The sequence below is a fragment of the Mesocricetus auratus genome, unplaced genomic scaffold, assembly GCF_017639785.1.
Source record: "Mesocricetus auratus isolate SY011 unplaced genomic scaffold, BCM_Maur_2.0 Super-Scaffold_100003, whole genome shotgun sequence".
Lineage (NCBI taxonomy): Eukaryota > Metazoa > Chordata > Mammalia > Rodentia > Cricetidae > Mesocricetus > Mesocricetus auratus.
Genome location: NW_024429188.1, coordinates 50,254,175 through 50,280,573, shown reverse-complemented (window position 1 = coordinate 50,280,573; position 26,399 = coordinate 50,254,175). Strand labels below are relative to the sequence as shown.

Below are 26,399 nucleotides of genomic sequence, written 5' to 3'. Positions count from 1 at the left end.
ACACTGACTGGATGGCCAGGAACGAGAGGTTGAATAGCCCAGCATCCTGGTGTAGAACCAAACAGGCTGGCAAAAAATTCAATGGAATGATTCTTAATGATATCCTGCTATACTCACAGATAGGTACCTTGTCCAGTTATCATCAGAGAGGCTGTCTCCAGCAGCAGGTGGAAGCAGGTTCAGAGAACCACAGCCAGACATTATGCAGAGAAAGGGTATAAATGGAAGGTCACCTTTGGGCCCCTCCACTCAGAGATCAGGGAACCCTATGGAAGAGGGAAAAGAAAGATTGTAGGAGTCAGAGGGGATGGAGGACACCAGAAGAACATGGCCCACTAAATCAACTAATCAGGGCTCACATGGGCCCCAGAGACTGACACAACAATCATGGGGCCTGCACTGATCTGTACCAGATCCTCTGTGTATATGTATAGCTGTTAGCTTAAAGTGTTTATGGGACTCCTAACAAGTGGGAGTGGGGATGCCTCTTCTGTCTACTCTTGGGACTCTTTTTGTTCTGCTGGGTTGTCTTGTCCAGACTCTATATGAGAGCTTTTGCCTTGTCTTATTGTATCTTATTTTGTCACGTTTAGTTGTTGTCTCTTGGAGGCCTGATCTGTTCTGAAAGGAAATGGAAGGAGAGTGGGTCTGGGGGAGAGGGGTGCTTGGGCGAGCTGGGAGGAGTGGAGGGAGGGGAAATTGTGGTCAGGATGTATTGTATGAGAGAAGAATCTATTTTTTTTCTCTTTTTTGTTTTTTTGAGACAGGGTTTCTCTGCATTGTTTTGGAGGCAGTCCTGGAACTTGCCCTGTATACCAGGCTGGCCTCGAACTCACAGAGATCCCCTGCCTCTGCCTCCAAAGGCGTGTGCCACCAATGCCCAGCAGAGAAGAATCTATTTTCAATAATAAAATAAAACAATGGCATAAAGAAAAAACTTGTTCTTAGATTAATCTACTTTTTTTCTCTCATGCCTCAGCCTTTCCCTAATCCATACTCTCTGATCTTTGTTAAGAAACAGCGTGTTTTGAAACTGGAAGCCCTGTATAGAAGCTCATCCGTGACAAAAAAAAAAAAATTCTATCCTAACCCCGTAATGCCCATGACCACGACAAAAAGAACATTCTATCCAAATCCAGTAATGTCCATGACCACCAGGTGGCAGCTGAACTCCGGAGACTATTACCCCAGGCACATCTCTAAGACTACTTTTGGTGGAAGTTTCTTAATTTCTCTTTGTAACTTTCTATTGGAGCTTGGAGTGAGCTGCAGAAGAAGAGGCCATTTTTCAAATTGACGGATTTAGGCAGAGTCATCGAGTTGCCTCAGGTCAAAGAAACACCCAATAGCTTCAGGGTTTGTTTCCTAGGGGAGAGAAAAGTCAGGGTCACACTATATCACTTTGTAGCCCAGGTTAGACTTAAGCTAATGGTCATCTTTTCTCAGTCTTCTGAGTGCTATGGTTACAGATGTAGCCATCACAGTCAATGAGATCTATTAGTTTTGATGTCACTCCTAGGTGACCTTGGAAATTATCTGGGGGAACTTTTGAGTTATATTTTTATGCTATATGGGGGCGGGCTATTGAAGTCATAGATTGTTTTCTTCATATTAAAAGTACAACCTTAGGTCATGCACCAATCCAGAAACTCATCCTAACTGAGCCATCTCCACACATATAGGCAGCCCACATTGCATCTAAGAACCGTAAGTACTCTTGACTGTTGAGCCATCTCTCCAGCCCCAACAGGTGTCTTTTGCTTGAAAAGTTAAGGCCATTGATAGTTAAGGTTATTTTTGAAAGGAGGGTATAGGGGAAAGATCACATACTGAAGATACTGTCCACAGGGATACATGGGATAGGTGGGAGATAAAAGGAAAGGGAAAGCAAAATCTCTCTCTCTTGGAAGCTGGCCACATTTCCAAGGGCGTGTCATCTTCCCAGCTTCTTGTATAAGTGTTAATAAATATCCTTGTTCCCTCCTTGCATTGATTTCCTTTGTCAGGAGGGTGTTGATTGTTGTCTTTTTTGTTTTTTTGCTTTTGTACTTAATCCAATTTATGTTTAGTGATAATATATGTATGTATTTTCTTTCTGTTGCCTCTTCACTATTCTTATTCCTTTCTTCAGTCTGAATTATTGCTTCTAGTACTCTCTGTAGGGCTGGTTGGATGGACCTGAATTCTTTTAGAATATTTGTATCATGGAGATTTTTCTTTCTCCTTCAACTATGACTGACAGTTTTGTAGGATACAGTAGTCTGGGTTGGCATCTGTGGATTTTCAGAAGTTGGAGTACATTGTTTCAGGTTCTTCTGGCTTTAAGTTTCCAAGAAGTCAACTGTGTTTGGATGGGTTTTCCTTTGTGTGTATGTGTGGTGATCTAATAAAGCCACTGAATATCAGAATGCAAAGCCTGGCACACTAGTCAGCCATAGAAGCCTGGCAGTGGTGGCATACATCTTTAATCCTAAGACTCAGGATTTCTGTGAGTTCAAGTCCACCCATGGCTACATGAGAATGAATCATGAAAAGAAAATAGGTGGATATAGATATCATAGGATATAAGGGTAAATTATTGAATCTACTCAGAAAATAAATAAGGGGTGATATCGAAATAGGATAAAAAGGTAGATAATTGAATCTACTTTTAAATAAAAAAGCAACTACTAGTTTTAAATATTTTGCATTGGGTTGGAATTTTTGTATGTTGATACAAAGTTGAGATTATTTTTGTTAGAACATACTGTACATACATTTCTAATCTTGTTCAAGGTATGGAACCTATGCAACTCATTTAACAATGTAATGCAAATTTCTAGCTCTTGAAAGTTATTATTACTAGCTATTTAGGATAATAAGGAAATGCAGATTAGTAATTAGTCACCTATTATAACTGAACTTGCAGTCATACTTGGTATGTTTTCAAGATCAGAGATATACTTTAGATAGACATGTCTTCAAAAACTTCAGAGACCTACGGAATACGGTATTTAAGATGTTTTAATAATGTAGGTTTTTTATGATAATGAGACATGTCTTCTCCTGGCAGTACCAATCTACTTTGGAGAAGATTATGGGCATGAAAGAAACTCCATATTGCATTTACTTGCTTTGTGGCAAAAGTTAGTCACTGGGCAAGAAAGTGCTCTTGCCTCAACTGCTGACAGTATGCTGTTCAAATTTGACAAGCAGGACACAAAAGAAAGGAAGACAAAGTAGGACAGCCCTTCAGAATATCTTGCTTCACAGAAAAGTCTGTCAGATATGGTATGCCTGTAGGCCAAAGATGGATGCCCTAATATTGCAGAGGAACTATGGGTGACTGTTCTGGCAGTCAGATATCTCTGTCATTTCTAGAGTTGCTTACAATGCACTTTCATTTTACTTAGATAATATATCCTTCTGGGGTCTTCGATGGAGTTGAAGACAGCTATAGTTATAGTTTCCTTTAACTATGATAAAAGGTAAATTAGATATAAAATTTTAGACTAACAAAGATAGAATAGACCATAGAGTATTTTCTTTAATTTTGCCAAATATAAATAGACTAACAAATATAACCTGTTTTGTTATATGTGTTGTTATTTTGCTTAAGATTAGAAATTAGAAAAGAGGAAAAATAAAGTGTTGCAGGAGATGTGAACCGGGGACAGGAAGTGGGACCAGCGTGATGCGGCACAAGCCTTGGAGAGCATATTAATCATAGTTTATTATAACGAGGCCAAAGGGGGAGACAGACATGAGAGAGAGAGTAAGGTAAAACAGAAGAGGATAGAGAGATAAGATGAGAGAGGATACACTGAGGCAGTTCTCTGGCCAGCCCAGAGGTCCATGAGAACCAGTCTGCACATAGGTGCAAAGGACCCCTTTAAAGGCAGAACCCTGCCCACTTATGCTGTCTCTCATCTCATCCTTTCTCATTTTCCCTTACTCATATCTTCTTATCTTCTCTCTTACCTTACTCTCTCTCTCATGTCTGTCTCCCCCCTTTTGGTCTCGCTATAATAAACTATGATTAATATGCTCTCCATGGTTTGTGTTCCATCTATTGTGCCGGCCCTGGTTGCCTAATTAACAATATGTAATTTTACAATGTTAAAGTTAAAACCTTCCTTTTTAATTAGACAGAAAAGGGGAGATAATGTAGGATGTCCTTCTGTATGCTGTGAATATGTGTTGCTTTTATTGGTTGATAAATAAAGTTGATTTGGCCAATGGCAAGCAGAATAAATCCAGGCAGGAAATCCAAACAGAGTTACCGAAAGAAGGTGGAGTCAGGGAGATGCCATGTAACTGCCGGAAAAGCAGGATGTGAGGCAACATGTCATGAGCTTCATGGTAAAATATAAAATAATAGAAATGGGTTAATTTAATTGTGAGAGCCAGTTAGTAATATGCCTGAGACACCGGCCAAAATTTTTTTATAGCTGAATGTGTAAATGTACCTCATTTTTTTATCCATTCTTCAGTTGAGGGGCATCTCTGTTGTTTCCAGGCCAGGTTCTGGCTATTACGAATAGCACTTCTATGAACATAGTTGAGCAAGTATCCTTGTGGTATGATTGAGCATCCTTTGGGTATATGCCCAAGAGTGGTATATCTGGGTCTTGAGATATATTGATTCCCAAATTTCTAAGAAACTGCCATATCCATTTCAAAAGTGACTGTACAAGTTTACACTCGCACCAGCAGTGGTGGAGTGTTCCCTTTACAGCACATCTACTCTAACATAAATTGTCATTAGTGTTTTTATCTTAGCTACTATGACAGGTGCAAGATGGTATCTCAGAGCTGTTTTGATTTGCATTTTCCTGGTGGCTAAGGATGTTGAACAGTTCTTTAAGTGTGTTTCAGTCATTTGAGATTCCTCCAATGAGAATTTTCTATTTAGATCTGTACCCCATTTTTAAACTGGATTATTTGGTGTTTTGGTGACTAGTTTCTTGTGTTCTTTGTATATTTTGGAGAACAGCCCTCTGTCAGATGTGGGGTTAATGAAAATCTTTTCCCATTCTGTAGGGAGTCAATTTGTCTTGTTGACTGTGTCCTTTGCCTTACAGAAGCTTCTTAATTTCAGGAGGTCCCATTTATTAATTGTAGATCTCAGTGTCTGTGCTACTGGTGTTCTATTCAGAAAGTCATTTCCTGTACCAATACATTCAAGGCTACTACCCACTTTCTCTTCTGTGGGGTTCAGTGTATCTGGTTTTATGTTGATGTCTTTCATCCACTTGGGTTTGAGTTTTGTTCAGGGCAATAGATATGGATCTACTTGCATTCTTGTAAATCAGGCTGGTCTCAAACTCATAGAGATCCACCTATCTCTGCCTCCTAAGTGCTGGGATTAAAGGTATGCACCACCACTGCCTGGCTTATTTGCATTCTTCTACATGCTGACATTCAGTTATGCCAACACTGTTTGTTAAAGATGCTTTCTTTTTTCCATTATATAATTTTGTTTTATTTGTAAAAAAAAATGGATGTTCTTAGGTGTGTGGATTTATGTCAGGGTTTTCAATTCAATTCCATTGATCCACTTATTTTTATTAGAATATCATGCTGGTTTTATTACTATAGCTCTATAATAGAGCTCAAAATCAGGGATGGTGATACCTCCGGAAGTTCCTTTATTGTACAGGATTGTTTTAGCTATCCTGGGTTATTTGTTTTTCCATATGAAGTTGAGCATTGTTATTTCAAGGTCTGTGAAGAATTGTGTTAGAATTTCAATAGGGATTGCATTGAAACTGTAGATAGCTTTGGAAGAATTGCTATTTTTACTATGCTAATCCTAGTGATCCATGAGCACTGGAGATCTTTCCATTTTCTGATATCTTCTCCAGTTTCTTTCTTCAAAGACTTAAAGTTCTTGTCATACAGGTCTTTCACTTGTTTGGCTAGAGTTACCCCAAGATATGTTATATTATTTGTGGCTATTGTAAAGGGTAACATTTCTCTGATTTCTTTCTTGGCCCATTTTCATTTGCATATAGGAGGGCTACTGATTTTCTTAAGCCAATCTTGTATCCCACCACATTACTGAAGTTGTTTATCAGCTGCAGGAGTTCCCTGGTAGAATTCTTGGGGTGACTTTTGTTTACTATCATGTCATCTACAAATAGCAAAAGTTTGACTGCTTCCTTTTCAATTTGTATCCCCTTGATCTCCTTTTGTTGTATTATTGCTCTATCTAAACCTTTGAGTGCTATACTGAATAGATATAAAGAGAGTAGACAGCCTTGTCTTATTCCTAATTTTAGTGGCATTGCATTTAGTGCCATTTAGTTTGGTGCTGGCTATAGGAAATTGGTCTGTAATTCTCTTTCATTGTTGAGACTTTGTGTGGTTTAGGTATCAGGGTAACTGTGGCCTCATTAAATGAGTTTAGCAATGCTCCTTCAGTTTCTATTGAGTGGAACAATTTGTGAAGTATTGGTATTAGCTCTTCTTTGAAAGTCTGGTAGAATTCTGCACTGAAACCATCTTGTCGTGGGCTTTTTTTTTTTGGTTGGGAGACTTTTAATGACTGGTTCTATTTCCTTAGGGGTTATAGCTCTATTTAAATTATTTATTTGGTCTTGATCTAATTTTGGTATGTGGTACCTATCAAGAAAATTGTACATTTCTTTTAGATTTTCCCATTTGATGGAGTGCAGGTTTTTGAAGTATGACCTAATGATTGTCTGCATTTCCTCAGTGTCTGTTGTTATTTTGTTAATTTGAATTTTTCTCTCGGTCTTTTAGTTTGGATAAAGTTTTGTCTATCTTGTTGATTTCTTCAAAGAACCACTCTTCGTTTTGTTGATTCTTTGTGTTGTTCTCTTTGATTCTATTTTATTGATTTCAGCCTTCAGTTTGATTATTTCCTGTTATCTACTCCTCTTGGGTGTATTTGCTTCTTTTTGTTCTAGAGATTTCTCATGTGCTCTTGTCACTAGTGTGAGATTTCTCCAGGTTCTTTATGTAGGCACTTAGTGCTATGAACTTAGCGCTGTTTTCATAGTGTCCCATAAATTTGGGTATGTTGTTGATTCATTTTCATTGAATTCTAGAAGGTCTTTAGTTTCTTTCTTTATTTCTTCCTTGATTCAGAGGTCTTTCTGTTGAGAGTTGTTCAGCTTCCATGAGTTTGTAGGCTTTCTGTAGTTTGTATTGTTGTAGAACTCTATCTTTAATCCATGGTGATCTGGTAAGTTACAAGAGGCTATTCCAATTTTTTTTTGCATCTGTAACCAAGTATGTGGTCCTTTTAGAGAAAGTTCCATGAGGTGCTGAAGAAGGTGTTTTCTTTTGTGTTTGGGTGAAATGTTTCATAAATATATGTTAAGTCCATTGAGTCATAACATTTGTTTGTTCCTTTATTTCTGTTTAACCTCTAACCACTCCTCCTTCCCAAAATATTGCAGGTCCAGATGACATCACAGAAGAATTCTTAAATATTAAAAAAAAAAGCCAGGTGGTGGTGCTGTGCATGTCTTTAATCTCAGCACTCAGGAGGCAGAGACAGGTGGATCTCTGTGAGTTCAAAGCTAGCCTTGTCTGCAGAGTAAGTTCCAGGACAGGCTCCAACGCTACAGAAAGAAAGCCTGTCTCAGAAAAAAAAAGACTTCGCACCTTTTGACAAGCTTTCCAGCCTTGCCTGACCCTGACAACAATGCCCTAATTTCATATTAGAAGCAGTTAGAGACTAGATTAAGTAGTCCCCCTACTTAACAAAAAGGCTGGAATGTCAGATCCCATAGAAACTGACAAATGGATACCTGTGGTGCCTATTAACATACCAAAGAGAATACTGGCCTCCAGGCTCACCCAGTACCAGTAGCTCCTCTCAGCTGTTCTAACCCTGCCCCCTAGGGTTTTCCCTTCCCCCAACTTTTCATTTTCCCATATAACCCTGCCGTTTTAGCCACTCTCTCTTGGTGTTCTCTTGTCCCCACTCTCTTGCCCCTCTCTTGGTCATCTCATACCTTCCTCTTTCACTCTCCCCCTCTCTCTCCCCTCATGGTCTGGTCAATTCTGCTAGCCATGTTCAGTGTACTAATGTCTCTCCCTGTTCTATACTCCTCCAGATGCCTCTGGCTATATTCTCCATCATATCTAAAATGAAAGCCTTCCTCTCAACCATAAAACAAAAAGAAACTACTGAAAAGCCAGTATTATTCTAATGCCCAAACCAGATAAGGACATAATTGCAACAATAAAACAAAACTATACATCGATATCCCTGAGGAGCATATATGCAAAATTCCCAATAAAATATTAGCAAACACAATACAGTCATATATGACAAAGATTATCAACAATACCAAGTCCACTTTATTCTGGACATAGGAAGATGGTTCGATATATGAAAGTCAATAAATGTAATAAATCATATAAATGGATTTAAAGAAAAATTGCATATTCATTTCAATAGATGCAGAAAAGTTTTTGATAAAACCAACATACCTTCATTTATAGAAGTCTTGGGAAGAAAAAGATTGGAAGGAACAACATATATGACAAACCCACAACTAACATGATGGTTTAATCTACATTTAATCTTAAATTGAGAAAAACTTGATTATTAAAACAGGATTAGATGTCCTGGTTTGGGGACTGCAGCCAGATCAACTCGTCCTCTGAGGACCAAGCAACAAGGGGCCTGCTGAGAGTGCCTATCTACTCCCGACCCCACTCAGGGCAGAGGGCAGAGGGTAGAGGGCAGAGGGCAGAGGGTAGAGGGCAGAGCTCCCACCCACTGGGTGAGGGAATGCCTCAGACCCCTCTGCACACACTATGAGACCCATCAGAGTATTTCACCTGCTTGCACCCACCGGAAGAGAACCTTGGATCTTTACCCATCAGGAAAGGAAGAGACCCTACCTGTACCCCCTGGAAGAAGGGATGGGAAGTCATCAATATAAGAACACATTCAACGACAGAAAAACCAATATGACAAGTTTCTGCAATTTGTGTTGTTGTTGAATTCTAATTTTAAGCCATGGTGGTCTGGAAAGATACAGGGGGTTATTCCTATTTTTTGGTATCTGTTGAGGTTTGCATTATTGCCAAGTATGTGGTCAGTTTTAGAGAAGGTTCCATGTGGTGCTGAGAAGAAGGTATATTCTTTTGCGTTTGGATAGAATGTACTATAGATGTCTGTTAAACCCAATTAGGTAATAATGTCTGTTAGTTCCTTTGTTTCTTTGTTAAGTTCCTGTCTGGTGGTCCTGACTAGTGGTGAGAGTGGGGTGTTGAAGTCTCCCACTATAAGTGTGTGGTGTTTAATGTGTGGTTTGAGTTTTAGTAATGTTTCTTTTATGAATGTGGATGTCTTTGTATTTGGGGCATAGATGTATAGAACTGAGACTTCTTCCTGATGGATTTTTCCTGTGATTAATATGAAATGACCTTCTTCATCTCTTTTGATTAACTTTAGTTAGCTTTAATTCAAAGGCAAATGGATGGCACTAGAAGAAACCATCCTGAGTGAGGTAATCCTGTCACAAAAAGACAAACATGGTATGTACTCACTCATATATGGATTTTAGATATGGAGCAGGGGATTGCCAGCCTACAACCCCACCACCAGAGAGTCTGGGAAACAGGGAGGACCATAAGAGATATGCATGGCACCCCAGAGAAGGGGAATGGGATGGGATCTCCTGAGGGGATTGGGAATATAGGGTGAGAGGAGGGGGGAGGAAGCTTTAGAGGGAGGAGAAGAGGAGAGGAGTGGAGGATATGGGAGAGCAGGAAGGTTGAGTCAAGGAGCCACCATAGGTTTGAGAAAAGATGAGGCACTAGGGAGATTTTCAGAGATCCACAAGGATGACACCAACTGGCAAACTAACCAATAGTGGAGAGGCTACCTTAAATTCCCTCCCCCATAATAAGATTGATGGCTACCTTGTATGCCATCCTAGAGCCTTCATCCAGTGGCCGATGGAAGCAGAGGCAGACACCCACAGCTAAACACTGAACTGAACTCCTGGAAACCAGTTGCAGAGGAGGAGTGATGAGCAAAAAGGTCAAGACTGGGCTGGTGAAACCCACAGAGACAGTTGACCTGAACAAGGGGGAACCCTTGGACCCCAGACTGGTGACTGAGAGGCCAGCATGGGACTGATCCACACCCCCTAAATTTGGGTCTTATTGAGGAAGCCTCGGCAATCTACCAGAAATTCAAAGAGCTAATTCAATACTCCTGAAAGTGTTCCACACACTAGAAGCAGAAGGTTTGTTGCCAAACTTTTTACGAGGCTACAATTACACCAACATCTACAAGGATGGCAATCTAAGCAAGCAATAGTGGAGAAGCGACCATTAATGCCCCTTCCCGATAATGAGATTGAAGACTACCTTGTATGTCATCCTAGAGCCTTCATCCAGTGGCTGATGGAATCAAGGGCAGACACCCACAGCTAAACACTGAACTGAACTCCTGGAAACCAGTTGCAGAGAGGGAGGAGTGATGTGCAAAGGGGTCAAGACCGGGAGGGTGAAATACGCAGAAACAGCTGACTTGACCAAGGGGGGGCTCATGGACCCCAGACTGATCGCTGAGAGGCCAGCTTGTGACTGATTCAGACTCCCTGAATGTGGGTGTCGGTGAGAAGGCCTCAGCATTCTTTGGGGCCTCAGGCACTAGGTTAGTATTTATCCCTGGCACCCAAATGTACTTTGGTTGCTACATGGAGGGATGTTCTTTCAGCCTGGACACATAAGGGAGGGCCTAGGCCCTGCCCTGGATGATATGACAGACTTTGGAGACCCCCCATGGAGGGCCTCATCCTCCCTGGATATTGGAGTGGATTGGGTGAGGGATTGGGGTGGTTAGGGGGGTGGAGGAGGAGGGGAGGGAGAGGGAGCTGGGATTGACTTGTGAAGCAAGCTTGTTTCTAATTTAAATAAAAAATTGAAAAACAGGATTAGTCAATAAAATAAATTTACTCATTATCAAATTAGATATTTATTAATTATATTAATCATTAATTAAATAATTGTTTAATTAATTATTAAATCAAATAAAATTAAAATCAGGAATGATAAAGAGCTGTCCACTAGTCCACTAGTCCTCATTCTTTTCCAATATGGTGGTTGAACCAAAGGAGAGGGAAATTAAAGGGATACAAATAGGAAAAGAAGTAAAGTTATCCCTATTTGCAGATGGTATGATTTTATGCGAAAGAGATCACAAAATTTCCACCAGAAACCTGGAAATGATCAACACTTTCAACAAAGTGGCAGAATAAAATAAATCATTTTATAAAAAAAATCAATAGACTTCCCTACAAGCATTCTGAGAAAAGGATCATGAAAACATTACCATTCTCAATAGCCTCAAAAAATATTGAGGAATAAACCTAATCACAGAGGTGAAAGGCCTTTACAATGAAACTTTAATCTCTGAAGAAAGATATTGAGGGGATACCAGAAGATGAAAATACTTCCCATTCTCATGGATTGGTAAAATTAACATTGTAAAAATGATCATACTACCAAAATCAACTTAGAAATTTAACATAATCCCAATAAAAATCCAGACAAAATTCTTCACAGAACTAGAAAAGAATTCTAAAACTCATATGGAAATACAAAGGACAATAGCCAAATACAAAATACAATAGCCAGAGCAATCCTGAGCAAAAAGAACAATGCTGGAGATGTAACTATATTAGATTTCAAGGTACAGCGCAGAGCTATAGTAATAAAGACAGTATGGTACTGGTACAAAAACAGACATGTAGATCATATAAACTAAATAAAGGACCCAAGCATGCGTACATATAATTACAAACCTCTGATGCTTGACAAAGATGCCAAAATAATACTAGAGGAAAGACAGCATGTTCAACAAATTGTACTGGAAAACTGGATGTCCACATGCAGAAGAATGAAATCAGACCCATATTTATCACCCTACACACAATTCAGCTCCAAATATATCAAATATCTCAGTGTGAATCCCAAAACACTGCTTTCACTCAGGAATTAAAGCCAATGGCTGACAAATGGAACCTCATAAAGGTAAAAGGCTTCTGTACAGCAAAAGAAACAGTCAAACCAGTAAAGAGGAAGCCACTTAGTGTGAGAGAATTTTTCGCAGTTATTCCTTTGATAGAGGATTAATAATCAGAACAGACAAGGAAATCAATAAATAAAGAAATTAAGAAAGCAAATGACCCAGTTAAAAAATGGGCTAATCTCTGGCTGGGCAATGATGGCGTATGCCTTTAATCCCAGCACTTGGGAGGCAGGGACAGGTGGATCTCTGAGTTTGAGGCCAGCCTGGTCTACAGAGTGAGTTCCAGGACAGTCAGGGCTACACAGACCCTGATGATGATGATGATGATGATGATGTTGATGATGATGATTAATAATAATAAATTTGAAAATGGGTTAGTCTGAACAAAGCTCTCAAAGGAAGAAAAATGGCTCTAAAATAGCTTTAAAAGTATTCGACATCCTTAGTAATGAGGAAAATACAAGTTAAAAATAGTTTGAGATTTTATGTTATTCCAGCCAGAGTGCTAAGATTAAGAAAACACCTGATACCAAAACCTGTCAAGACTCAAGGAAAGAGGAACACTCATTCAATGTTGGTGGAATGAAAACTGGTGCAGGCCTCTGGAAATAAGTGTGGGTAATCTTCAAAAAACTAGAAGTAGGTCTACCATACAACCCAGCTATACCAGTCCTTGGCCTATACCATAGAACTTGAGGTCCTACTACATAGATACTTTACTTGCTCTGCCATGTTTGTTGCTGCTGCATACTCTGTTCATACTAGTTAATAAATGCTAACAATTAAAATGTCCTTCAACTGATCAATGGATAATAAAAACGTGGTACATGTGCACAATGGGATTATACTCATCTGCAAAGAAAAATGAAATTTTCTGGTAAATTGAAGGAATTAGAAAATATTATATTTCATAAGGAAACAGACCCCAAAAGACAAACACTCTGTGTTCTCTTGTATTTGTGGATCCTGGCTCTGATGTATGTATGTATGTATGTATGTATGTATGTATGTATGTATATATATATGTATAGAGAGAGGGAGTGTTTCGCTCTGTACCCCTAACTGTGCTGTCCTGGAACTCATTCTGTAGACCAGGCTGGCCTGGAACTCAGAGATTTGCCTGCCTCAGCCTCCTGAGTGCTGGAAATAAATGCATTCAACACCACCTTCCTGCTTGGCTCCAGAATTTTAAATTTCAGAATATAACATGAAGTAACCACAGAAGCTAGGAAAGTAAATGTGACTTAATTTGATTTAGACTAACAAAAGCCCCAGTGCCAGGCATGGAAAACCTTCCATTTAATTGTTGATCGGGGAGTCTAAGAGACTCTCAAAACAGTATAGGTTATTGCTGCCACCCTTGGTTGCCTCCTAGAACTTAAAAGTAAGGCTACTGCTGAAGACACCACAAAGTTCAGACACATGATTTGGAGGAATTTGGATCTGGGACTTGCCTGGAAGCCTTCTCCCTGAGTACTAACTTTCATGGTATCAGAAGGTGCTGTGCAAGCTTCCAGGAATAAAAAGCAATCAATAGTCAGACTCAGAGGAACCCACGAACCACAACAGTGACTGCCTCGCAAGCTATCACTAATGGTGTTTGCCTTAGGGTTCACTCAATAAGAGGGGATTCAGGTCTGGCACTATAAATCTGGCCAACTACCCATGGCTGAAGAGATCATAGACCCTACACGAAAACCTACTACTGCCATTTTCCTAAACCAATGTAATTTCTGTTTTGTAAATACTTATCTTTGTACCTGCAAGTATGTATGATTTACACATGTCATCAAAGAATCTTCTTTTTGCAGCAGATTGAGATTACTTCAGAGATCCACAGCTGATTAAAGTGCAGAGAAGCGACCATGGGTTTCCCAAACCCAATTGGTACATCTCCAATGAAATTCCTACAGCTAAGGGTCAAGGGAAAATATGGAAGAGGGGGTAGAAAGAGTGTAAGAGCCAGAGGACCAAGATACTTGCTGCTAGATAGTATGCTCTGGACATGTCAAGGAAACTGTACCCATTAAATATCAACAATATAGCTCCCTAAACAAGACCTGCAGAATATTACACCAATTCACATGCTAAGCTGGATAGGGGAAATTTCACAAGGCTCCTCTGCAAGATGAAGAACTATTGGCAATCAATGACTGTTAAAAGGGAGAATCAGTTTTCTCCAGGGATGATATGATACAGAATGATGTCCCCACTGCCCCCAGTGGCAGTCTGGCTCTGAGACACTAACTTGGCCCTCAATCTCAGATTTCTGCATGGCCTTTGATGGTAGCAGGAGCATCAGACATCAGCATAGACCATGACTTCAGTGGGGCCACAGACCCTGACATGGCCCTCAACTGCAGCTTTTGGACAATCCCTTTTAATTGGTGTCTGATTCCCTTGCTCTGAAAATACATAAACTTTTAAAGGTAACATACATATCTGTATTAATACAAGTATAGACTGTGTGCTGTACACGTTAGTTAAAGATGATTTTTGTTGTATGTTTGACCAAGTAAAACACATGTTACACGTTTCATAGTTTTTCTAAGTTTATTCCTTTGTCTGTAGCCAGGATTTTCAAGAGGTGTTCCCTGATCAAACCTGATCCATATCAATCTGGAATGAATCCATAGATTCTCATTTCCTGTGGAAATAAAAGCATAATCTCTTCTCCAAAGCAACACACCCTTTGACTTTCATTTTGAAGTCAAGATTTTTTTTTTGGTTTTTTCAAGACAGGGTCTCTCTGTATTGTTTGGGAGCCTGTCTTGGCACTCACTCTGTAGACCAGGCTGGCCTCGAACTCACAGAGATCCACCTGCCTTTGCCTCCCGAGTGCTGGAATTAAAGGCGTATGCCACCATCGCCCGGCAGAAGTAAAGGTATTTTTTAAATGTATCAGTTGGTTTACTCTAGCAGCTTTTTTTTTAAAGAGTGGAACCTAATCTTTATTTACACAGGACACTGCAGGATACGAAATTCCACATAGAAATAAGAAACTCAGAGGACAGCTTCATATAGTATGTACAGTTTACAACTGTTCAAGTATAGTTTTTTTTGTAAAAAGTGCTACAATAACAAACCACGTTTAAAAAGAGTTCTTAGTAGAGAAACAGTAAGACAAATTTATAAGCAACACAGCGTAGCTAACAACTTTGTGTCACAGCTGGACATTAGAAGTTAAAGGTCCCAGGAGCCCCATCCTGAACTTGAAAGGTAAAGCCTTCAGAGGTAGTTTCTGGCACCACGTTTTGATCTTCCTCTTCTTCCACCGAGAAATACTTCTCAATCAAGCTTAACGCCGCCTTGTATACAGACTCATTTTCATGGCTCTGTAGTGCTTCAATTTTGTCCAAGCCTCCACACTCTTCAATCATTATGCTGAGTTTCTCTGTCTCACCTAGTTTCTCAGCAGCCTGAAAGGTATTTGAAATGGCATCAAGAATAACCAAAATAATTTTGGTATCTTTTGCACTTAAGAGGTTCACCAAAGGTTCTATTATGCCACAATGAACAAAATACACAATCTGTTCAACATTCCCACCACTGGTGTAGTTGGTTACAGCCCACACAGCTTCCTTCTGTGTCTTGAAGTCTGCCTTAGAGAGGACACCAACAAGAAATGGGACTAAGCCATGATTCACAACTTGCTGTATCTGGTCCTGGCATCCAGCTGTGATGTTTGACATTGTCCACGTGGCCTCCTTCTGAATATTAGTTTTGGGGTTTGTTAGCAGGCTGGGGAAAACTGCAAGTGCTCCTGCATCTATCACAATCTGAGTCTGCTCATCTGTTCCAGTGACGATATTCCCTATGGCTCTGAGTGCAGGAATCACAATTGGCAACTCAGTAGTTCCTAGAAGCTTCACAAGTTGGGGCACAACTCCTGTCTTTACAACCATTTCAATCCGCTCATTTGGACCATCAGTCAAGTAGGAAATAGCCCAGCAGGAATCTGCTAAGACTTCTGGGTCATTGTGAAGCAGCAGACGAACTAAAGTAGGAAGGATCTGCTCAACAGCATCTAAGGGGGGTGCAGGATTCTTGTTTCGACAAAGGTTTGAAAGTGTCCAGGTAAGGTTGCATAAGTAACCACATGCCAAGGAAGACAGGTCAGGAATTGCAAGAAGTGCCAACAGTGGGTCAACTGCACCATATTTGATAACCAAATCTCGGAAAACTGAACCATCACCTGCAATGTTTCTAAGAGCCCATACAGCTTGCTCGCTGATGTGAGCATGGGGAAATGCCAAGAGAGAAATGAATGCTGGGATAGCACCTCTATCTACCACAGCCTTGGTCTGTTCTGATGTTCCAGAAGCAATGTTAGTAAGTGCCCAAGCAGATTCAAACTGAATGGGACTACAATCAGTTTTGCCCAAGAAGGACACAAATTTTGGGATCAAACCAGCCCGGATGATGTTGTCGATAGGAGGTTGTTTCTCCCTAGAAAGCAGTTTCCGAGCAGCTTGAGTAGCTTGGAGCTGGCTTTCCAAATTGTTGCTGTTTATGCCTTTAACAATGTCTTCAATAGACCAGTTTACAGTGCCCTGATTGCTGCGGTTCTCCTGCAGAGAAGTGGCTGACATTTCTCCTTTTCAGCATCTGGTCGTCTTTCTTCGCTTTCCTCAGTTCCACATTAACTTCTATTCGGCGGCGCCGCATTTCTGTACTGTCTTTCCCCTTGTTCTTGAATCTGTTAAGCCGGACAGCTGGTGAATTAGCATTCTCGTTGGGGGGCATGGTTACAGGAATACGGGAGAAAGCTGCTCAGCCGGCTCAGGCGTCCACGAAAGGCGGTGCGGGCTCTCGAAACGTCCACCTCTCTAGCAGCTTTTATAATCCAATGTCTCTTAGCAGCTATCACTCATTCATCAGCAGTCAAAAAATTTAAAGACAATACAATAACATACAGAATCCAGACTCTATGTATTTCCCATCTTTACATGGCTTGCTGTATTTTTTATTACTTTATTCCTTCTTTAAGGACTTTATTTTATTATTTTTAAACTATTTTTTCTGACTGTCCATATTCTTTTTCTTTTCTCTCCTGAGCCTACATATATTTTTAAACACACTGTAAGCTGTTTAGGGATTTTGTTCATTTGAATCTATCTTTACTGCGTGTCTGTAACCTTTTCTGTGTGTAGAAGCAAAACTTAAACCCACCATACAGCTTAGTTCATGGTGTTCTGGCAGGGCTCAATCTAGTGGCTCAAGCCTGCAGGAAGCAGCCAGGAGACACCTCTCTGTACCTCAGTCCATATGAGAGACTGTTGGACTAGGAAATTGTTTTTGGCTCAGTTTTTATGTTTTACGTGGATTGAGTGACCTTGCCATTTGAGTGGAATGCCATTTGTAGGCTGACTTTTCTGTCCTGCCAGCCAGTTCCCCAAAACGACACAGAGACTTGTTATTAATTATAAATGCTCACCTGACAGCTTAGGCTTGTTCTTACCTAGCTCTTATCGCTTACATTGACTACTGTTTCTTATCTAGGCTCCACCAAGTAGCAGTACCTTGTTTCAGCATGGCATGTTCATCTCCTGCTTTCTCTGTATCTCCTGGTGACTCCACCCTTCTTCCCAGCATCTTCCTATTTGGTGTAAGCAGAAGTTTCTGTCCCACCAGCAACTCCCAAATAAACACACTGAGACTTAATATTACTTATAAATGCTTGGCCATCTAGGTTGCTTCCAGGTTCTGGCTATTACAAATAATGCTGCTATGAACATAGTGGAGCAGATGCCCGGAAGGAACCTAGATGCCCCTCAACTGAAGAGTGGATAGAGAAAATGTGGTACATTTACACAATGGAGTATTACTCAGCAGAAAAAAAAACAATGGAATCTTGAAATTCGCAGGTAAATGGATAGCACTGGAAGAAACCATCCTGAGTGAGGTAACCCAGTCGCAAAAAGACAAACATGGTATGTACTCACTAATATATGGATTTTAGACATGGATCAGGATAGTGCCAGTCTGCACTTCCACTGATAGAGAGTCTGGGAAACAGGAAAGAACCTAAAAGATATGCATATATGCATAGTACCCAAGAGAAGAGGATTGAGACAAGAGCCTCTGAATGGATGGGGAACACGGCGAGGGGTGGGGGGGAGTGGGACCTGGGAAGAAGAGAGGGGGTGAAGAGGAAGAGAGTTGGTCATGGGGGATCAGGAAGTTGAGTGGGTGGGGGTAGAATAGGGGGAAGAGGGAATCATAGGTTAGAAGACAGATCAGGCACCAGAGTGACCTCGAGTGATCTAAAGGGATAACACCAATTGGCAAGCTAAGCAATAGTGGAGAGACCACCTCGAATGCCCATTCCTGATAATGAACTTGATGTCTATAACCATCCGGGATTCATCCTGTGACTGATGGAAGCAGAGGCAAACACACAATTAATCACTGAACTGAACCCAAGGAACCCAGTGACAGAGAGAGAGGAGTGATGAGCAAATTGGCAAAGATTGGGCTGGCAAAACCAGCAGAGACAGCTGATCTGAACAGGGGAGAGCTCTTGGACCCCAGACCGACAGTGGGGAGGCCAGCATAGGACTGATCTGGACCCCCCCAAATGTGAGTGTCAGCGAGAAGGCCTGGGCAACCTATGGGGCCCTGAGTTGTGGATCAGTGTCTATCCCTGGAATACAAACAGTCATCGTGTGCCTATAGCACAAAGAGGGATGCTCTCTCAGCCTGGACTCTTAGGGGAGTGCCTGGACCCTACCCAGAGTGAAGTGACAGACTTGAGATATCCCCTATGTGGAAGGATTTGGCAATAGGGTGGGAGGGTGGGGGGGAAGGGGAGTGCGGGAGGAGGGGAGGGAGAGGGAACTGGGATTGACATGTAAAACAAGCTATTTAAAATTAAAATAAAAAATGAAAGAAAAAATGTAAATATTTTAGGTATAAATTGTCTTTGGACATGTTCTTAATTGACTGCACATTTCTGAGATATAATATAATTTATTCTTTTCTGGACATCTTAAAATTATCATACAGGTGTGGTTGACTCATGAAATGGTCAGGAAGTGGTTATTGTTTCATATTTAAGCCCAGTGTGTACAACTTAAGATTGTTTGATTGTATTCAAATTTCATAATCTGTGAGGGGGTTTATTTAGTTTTGTATGGATGAGTTACACCACTTGAAACTTAGAATTCATTTTGTTTTCTTATGTAAAAGTTTGCAGCAATATCTGTCCTTGTTTCCCATCTTAGTAAACGTTGACTGTGAAATAAAAAAAATAAAATAAAAATAAATGCTTGGCCAATAGATCAAGCTTATTACTAACTAGTCTTATATTTTAAGTTAACTGTATTTATGCTCTACCATGTGGCAGTACCTTTATTAGCCACATTCATCTCCTGTTCCCTCTGTATCTGGCTGGCATTTCCTGACTCTGCCCTTCTCCTTCCCGTCATCTTAGTGTGTTCACCCTGCCTATACTTCCTGCCTCACTACCGGCCAATCAGCATTTTATGAAACCAATTCAAGTGACAAATTTTTACAGTATACAAGAGGATTATTCTATAGCATCTGGCTCTTCTGCTCAATCTCTTCCTGCCCAGCTATAGGCCAGTTAGATCTTTATAAACCAGTGAGAGCAATACATATTTACAATGTACAAAGATTGTTCCACAACATCACAGATTTAATGCCCTGGGCTTGTTTTTTCTAATTAATATTGACATGTATCTGCCGCTATTAAAATTGAAGATCTGCTTATGACAATGCCTAAAATTGTCTCATGCCCTTGTATTAAAGAAATTATATTCCATAGAACCAAATGACTTAGAAAGTGTTCATTGTTATTTATTCTACTGCAAAGTGAAGATATTAAGAACACCAAACGAGCTAAAGGACTCGCCCAAGGCCACTCAATAACACTGGCAATGCTGGGACTAAAACTCATGTTAACTTACTCTGAGCCCTTTAGTTCTTTCCATATCCTCCTACAGGAAGGAAAATAAAAAAGGAGTGAGAAGCGGGCAGGGAGGGGGAACGACACACTGTTTACTGAGCTGGGATTGATACTGAAGTCATAGCTCAGAAGGACCAGGGCCTATTGGGTGGAATGGTTTCCTATGTCTCTTTGAGCCAAAATACTTGTGATGCTCAGTCTTTCAAACCCATTTGCTCATACAATCAACATGAAGTTAGACAGTGCTTGTCATGTGCTCAGAGACACAGAAAGGAACTCATGTCCAGTGGGATAAATAGGTCAATATGTAGTTGATTAGAGTGCTTTTAGAACATAGAAGAAGGCTTGTTTGGGTTGGGGATGGAGAGTTGAATGGGTACAAGCCCTGTCCTATACAAGTTCATCAAAATTTGTCACAGGTTCATTGTTCTCTTCTCTCAATCATGGGGTATGATGCTAAAATCTCTTCAAAGTCCAGGGTTGCCAACTCACTGCCAGCCAGAGGCCATGATGATTGCCAAGGACTCCACTTAAAAAATAATCGCTGGCAAGCCGGGTGGTGGTAGCACACACCTTTAATCTCAGCACTCAGGAGACAAAAGCAGGCGGATCTCTGTGAGTTCAGAGCCAGCCTGGTCTACAGAGTGAGTTCCAGGTCAGCTGGGTAGTCCTATACAAACTGTCTCAAAAACAACAAAAAAGTGAAATGGATGCTGAGGTGTAACTTTTCACAGTTAATGTCTTCTGAGGGGTTGGGAGTCAGAAAGAACTCAGTTTTCTTTAAGGGGTTGGCCACTGAGAGTTTGACCATGCTCCAGTGAGTATAAGGGCAACATAAATGAACTTGATATTTTTTTCTTATTTTTGAGGGGAGGTTACAAGGGTGGGCATGGATCTGGGAGGACTGGGAAGTGTGATCAGGGTGCATCATGTGAAATCCCAAAATCGGTAAAAAAAAATGTGTGTGGAAAGAAGATTAAAAACAAATTGAAATTATGTATATGTAGTACCTTCATTTCTCTGAAGAAAGATTTAAGTAGCTTTTAAAATAATTTGTTTTTCTAGAATAAAGGGTAGAGGCTGTGTACATGGGACTGACCTAGGCCCTCTGCATATATGATACAGTTGTGTAGCTTGATCCTTTTGTGGAGCTCCTAACAGTGGAACAGGCACTGTCTCAGACTCTTACTGGCTTTTTGGGACTCCATTCCTCACATTGGTCACCTTGCCCAGCTTTAATACATGGATGGTGCTTAGTCTTGCGGCAGCTTGATATGTCATGTTTTGTTGATATCCGTGACAGATCTGCCCTTTCCTAAACAGAAATGGAGAAGGAGTGAACTGGGAACATGGGAGGGTACAGGGAAGGACTAGGAAGAGAGGAGGGAGGGGAGACTGTAGCTAGATGTAAAATAAATAAGTTATAAGTGAGTAAATAAATAAATGAATGAATAAGAAATAATGGAGGCTGTGAACTGTTTCCCACATACTTAGTAATTTGCATGTAGAACTAATTTATGAATAAAAGTGTAAGATGTTTAAAAAAAACCTGGCTTCTCCACTTACTAGTTGAGCTACTTGGGGAGAGTAATTGTACTTTTTGAGAGTCATCTGTCCCTCTGAAGAATGGGGATGTTATTTCCTGGCTTAATTTCCTTAGAAAACCTAAGCAAAATAAAAATGAGATACTCACTATGAAGCTATTTTGTGAAGATCTACTCAAAAGGCACATTTGAAAAATAAGTTTCACCCCTCATTAGGTATTCTGAAAGTACATCACTTAAAGGAAGTTTGCACACTCAAGAATATTTGGACATAACAAACTGGCTTGATGGGAAAAGGATGGGGAAGGACACAAAGCTGAATAGGAAGAGAGGGGCTTGAATCCAGGAAGAATTGAGGAAGAGAGGGTGAATATGATCAAAACATGTTGCACAAAATTCTAAAAGAACTAATACAAAGAAGAAGGAAGAGGAGGAAGGAGAAGGAGGAGGACAACGAATAGGAAGAGGAGCAAGGAGAGGAGAAGAAGGAGAATAAGAAGAAGAAGAAGGAGGAGGAGGAGGGAGAGGGAAGGAGGAGGAGGAGAAGAAGAAGAAGAAGAAGAAGAAGAAGAAGAAGAAGAAGAAGAAGAAGAAGAAGAAGAAGAAGAAGAAGAAGAAGAAGAAGAAGAAGAAGAAGAAGAAGAAGAAGAAGAAGAAGAAGAAGAAGAAGAAGAAGAAGAAGAAGAAGAAGAAGAAGAAGAAGAAGAAGAAGGGGAGGAGGGAGAGGAGGAAGAGAATAATAATAATAATAATAAAGAGGAGGAGGAGAAGAAAACAAGTCATACTAACATCTTATCTTAAACACTTGGAAAGGATAAAACAAAGAGTTTGGCCACATTAGTAATCTTCTAATTAATTTGACAAACAAATATTATTTATTATGAAGTAGATACTAGGGGTGTAAAACCCTGCCCAAATAGAGCTGACATTCTAGAAACAAGGCAAGGATCAATTGTAGCACAAATTCTCTTTGTTCTTAATAATAAAAACTCAGAGTCAGCTATCAGGGATAAAAGGTGAAGGGTCAGAGAAGCAGAGCAGTCAGTCACTAGAGTTCTTACCTCTACTAATGCTCCAACCAAAGGGGCGATCCTGTTCTCAGACTGCATGCGCAGACTGACTGCTCAGACTGCATCCGTCTCTATGAATCCTCAGACTGCCCCAGCTCATGTCTCCTCCCGCCTTATAGTCCTCTCTCTGCCCAGCCATCATTCCTGTCTCCACCTCCCTAGTGCTGGAATTAAAGGCATGTGATTCCAAGTGGTGGGACCACCTTTGTGTGAGTTCTGTTTCTCTTTTAGACAGATTCAATCTCGTGTAGCCCAGGGTGGCCTTGAACTCACAGGAATCCATCTGCCTCTGTCTCCTGAGTGCTGGGCTTAAAGGTGTGTGTCACCACTGCCTGGCCTCTATGGCTAACTAGAGGCTTAGCTTTGCACTCTGCTCTTCAGTCAAGCTTTATTTGTTAGATGACAAACAAAATACCACTACAACCCATGAGAAGTGATTCCTGACTTTCCAGCCTACAAAACTGAATCTGATTGTAGTTCTGAGGCTCGAGTCTATATGCCTTTAGTGACTAGTTTCATCTTTCCCACCTAAAACCTCTCTTAGTATTAATTACACAATATCACTTGTGGAGCCTCTGTGGAGATCAAAAATAATTTATGGATATACGCAACAACAGGCATTTCATTCAACAAATGTTTACTGGGTGTCTACTACACACTGTCACTCTGTGTGACGATAGTGAATTAAAGAGGTATACAAAATTAAACAAGGTGGAGTTTCAGTGCTCGAAAGGTTTTTAGCCTAGTAAAGGAGATTTAGTACAAAAATATAGACCCTATGACACAAAGCTGGAGTTGCTGTAAGAAATAGTCTAACCCAATAATAAGTGGAAGCTGATGCCTAGTCCATGAAAGTATAACCGAGTGCAAAGTACAAAGAAAGTTCTGGGGAACTTAGGATATGAAGAAAGCTTCACTACTGAGGTACCATTTGAGCTAGGCCTTGAAGAGATGTGATTTTTTATGACATAAAAAGGGAGATGAATCATCTATCATAATAGTCACAAGTAAAAGCTAACTGTTCTGAAAGGATAATAAAAATTTGGTAAAGCTTAGCAAAAGTAATCAATCTTTTAATCAGGAAAATGAAATAGAAACACGACATCATTTGCTACATGTGTAGAACGTGACAGCAGGGAAGTCAGGCGGCAGTGGTGTGAGCAAGCTAGTCTTATTGTATCTTCAGTAAGGAAGTTGAGAGAGATGAAATGTGCTACTTGACTCAATTTCTCCTCTTACTCTGACATAATCATGGGCTACCCCTCTTCAAGTGGACCTTTCCAGAAACACTTGCAAAGACAGATCTGTGGTGATATTTTATTTATGATCTAAGACATACAGATTGCCTAAAGATCAGAGTGCAGAGCTAGCCACACTAGTTAGCCATAGAGGCCAGGCAGGCAATGGTGGCACACACCTTTAATCCCAGAACTCAGGAGAAAAAGGTAGATGGAAATCTCTTAGTTCAAGGCCACCCTGAGCTATACAAAATTCATCCAGTCTAAAAGAAACATAGCCCAGCGGTGGTGGCTCACACCTTTAATCCCAATACTTGGGAGGCACACACTTTTAATCCCAGTGCTAAGGAGGTGGAGACAGGAAGGGATATGGCTGGGCAGAGAGAGGTAGGGCAGTCAGTCTGAGGGTGCAATCTGAGGACAGTATGGCCCCTTTGGTCTGAACATTGGTAGAGGTAAGCACTTTAGTGGTTGGCTGTTCTGCTCTGATCCTTCAATTTCCACCCCCTGATAGCTGACTCAGAGTTTTTATTATTAAGGCCAAAGAGAATTCGTGCTACACAGATCCATGGGTGTTTCCATGGTGAACTATCCAGTCAAGCTGACAATGAAAATTAACTATGACAACTCCACCCTTGTCAATTTGACACACAAGTACATGACTTTAAATTGTAGAATTCCTCCTTTAACCTCCGAAATCTCATTTTCACTTCATAATGCGTCTTCATAGTCTTCAACAGCCTTGCATATTTCAAAAGTCTAATGGCTCTTTTAAGACTTGGGGCAATCTTTTGACTGTGAGCCCCTGTAATATAAAAATATTACATATTTCCAATATATAACTACACTGAATAAATATTACCATTGCAAAAAAGGAAATGAAAGGGTGGAAAGGAAAGACCATACTACTACATGACCGAAAACCAGCAGGGCAAATAACAAATCCTACTGCTCCATGTCTGCCATCTGGGATTCGTGATGAAATTATCTGGGCTCTATGGCTTTCAGCAGCACCGCCCCTCAAACTTTGTCTCCTATAGCATATGTGTAGCCTCTCTTTTGGTCAACTACACTCCTCAGCAGACATTTAACAGTTCTGGCATTTTCAATATCTTGGGGTCTCCTAAGGAACTTAGATTTCATTTTACAAACTCCATGCAATAGACAGCCTGGCTTCAGTGTTTTTCGGGACCTTGACACAGGCCTCTACCATCTCTTTGCTCTTGAATCTTTCATGCCTGCAAAGCCAGTGCCATATGGACAAGGTTGTCAAGTGCCAACTCAAGATGCAACATGGACCACAGTTTCAATGTTCTCTATGTGCTGATTCTGGGAGAATACTTCTCAAGGCAGTTAGTTTTAAGCAGAGAACTCTTTTGCTTGCTTTTTAAGTTTAAACTTTTTTCTTTCTATTGAATTTTCATTTTTATAAGCTGAAATCTTCAGTGACTGGGATCTCACCCTCAGGAAATCTTTCCTATTGTCCCAGTGCAGAGAAAGACATTTGTGTGTCTATTATGTTTTAGAAAACAAAGCAAATAAAGAAAACGATAAATAATGACTAATTATTTGTCATGATAACTTGACAAAATGGCAAAAACCAAGCCAAAAATGATGGCAAATACCTGTAGATTCAGCATTTATGTGGTGGAGTTTGAGGCCAACCTGAGTTACATAGCAGAGATACTGTCTTAAAACTCAAAACAAATCAGATAGTGATTGGTACTGTCTGTCATAACATTCATTCCACTATTGCACCAATGGGAATATCTTGCCAGGCCAATTGTTAATTGTAGATCACAGAGGTCATAGCTGAGTGAGAATAATGATTCCTTTTCTTATCCTGAGGTATGCAGAGCAACCCCCCCCAGAACTATAAAAACTAGACAGTAAGTATAAAGCTTGCAGGTGAATGCCAGCTTGATTTGTCAATGTTGTAAGGCTCAAGTGTGTGGTATCTTCAACAAGACTTCTACCATCACGTTCTGGAGGGTAACCAAAAGTATTAGCAATAACTCCTAATACTTAAGAGAACTACTGTACTCCATTGGCCAACAACTCAAAAAGAAGTAATCTATTCCTGATACTGAGATTTTTATTTGCAAGGATGTAAGGTATAATTAGAATATTGCCCCCCATTACAGAGTAACTCCATTATAACTATTTTATATATGTATGTTTATATATTTTAAGAAGAGTCTACAAGTAGTTTTCCATATGGCATATTAAAAAGGACTTTAATGCTAGTTAACCCTCTTCTAACTACCCTTCTATTCCCCACCCCAATTAATTATTGTATTTCCTTATCTACTTTTTCAATTTATGTCACTGTATTCTATGTCCCATTCCTGAAAAGACCCCCTCGTACCCCACAATCCCTTACTAGATACCCAACTCTATGGATATTTAAAATGAAATACACATATCTGTATATTGAACGCTAATATCCACATAGGAAAGGAAATGTGTGTTACTTGTTTTTCTGGGACTAGGTTGCCTCATTCATGATGATAGTTTCCAGTTTCATCCATTTACCTGTGAATTTCATAGTTTAATTTTCGTACTTGCTGAATAGAATTTTGTGTGTAAATGTACATTTTAATT

At 40.3% G+C, this 26,399-nt stretch overlaps 1 protein-coding gene across 1 annotated transcript; it reads right to left on the bottom strand.

The window, feature by feature from the left end:
* Nucleotides 1-14,936: 14,936 nt before the first annotated feature.
* Nucleotides 14,937-16,825, bottom strand: LOC121139994 (importin subunit alpha-1-like). The gene is given in 2 exon segments (XM_040744289.1): nt 14,937-16,591; nt 16,593-16,825. Coding segments are annotated over 2 exon segments (1,569 nt in total). The 5' UTR covers nt 16,760-16,825; the 3' UTR covers nt 14,937-15,189.
* Between the last annotated feature and the right edge of the window lie 9,574 nt (nt 16,826-26,399).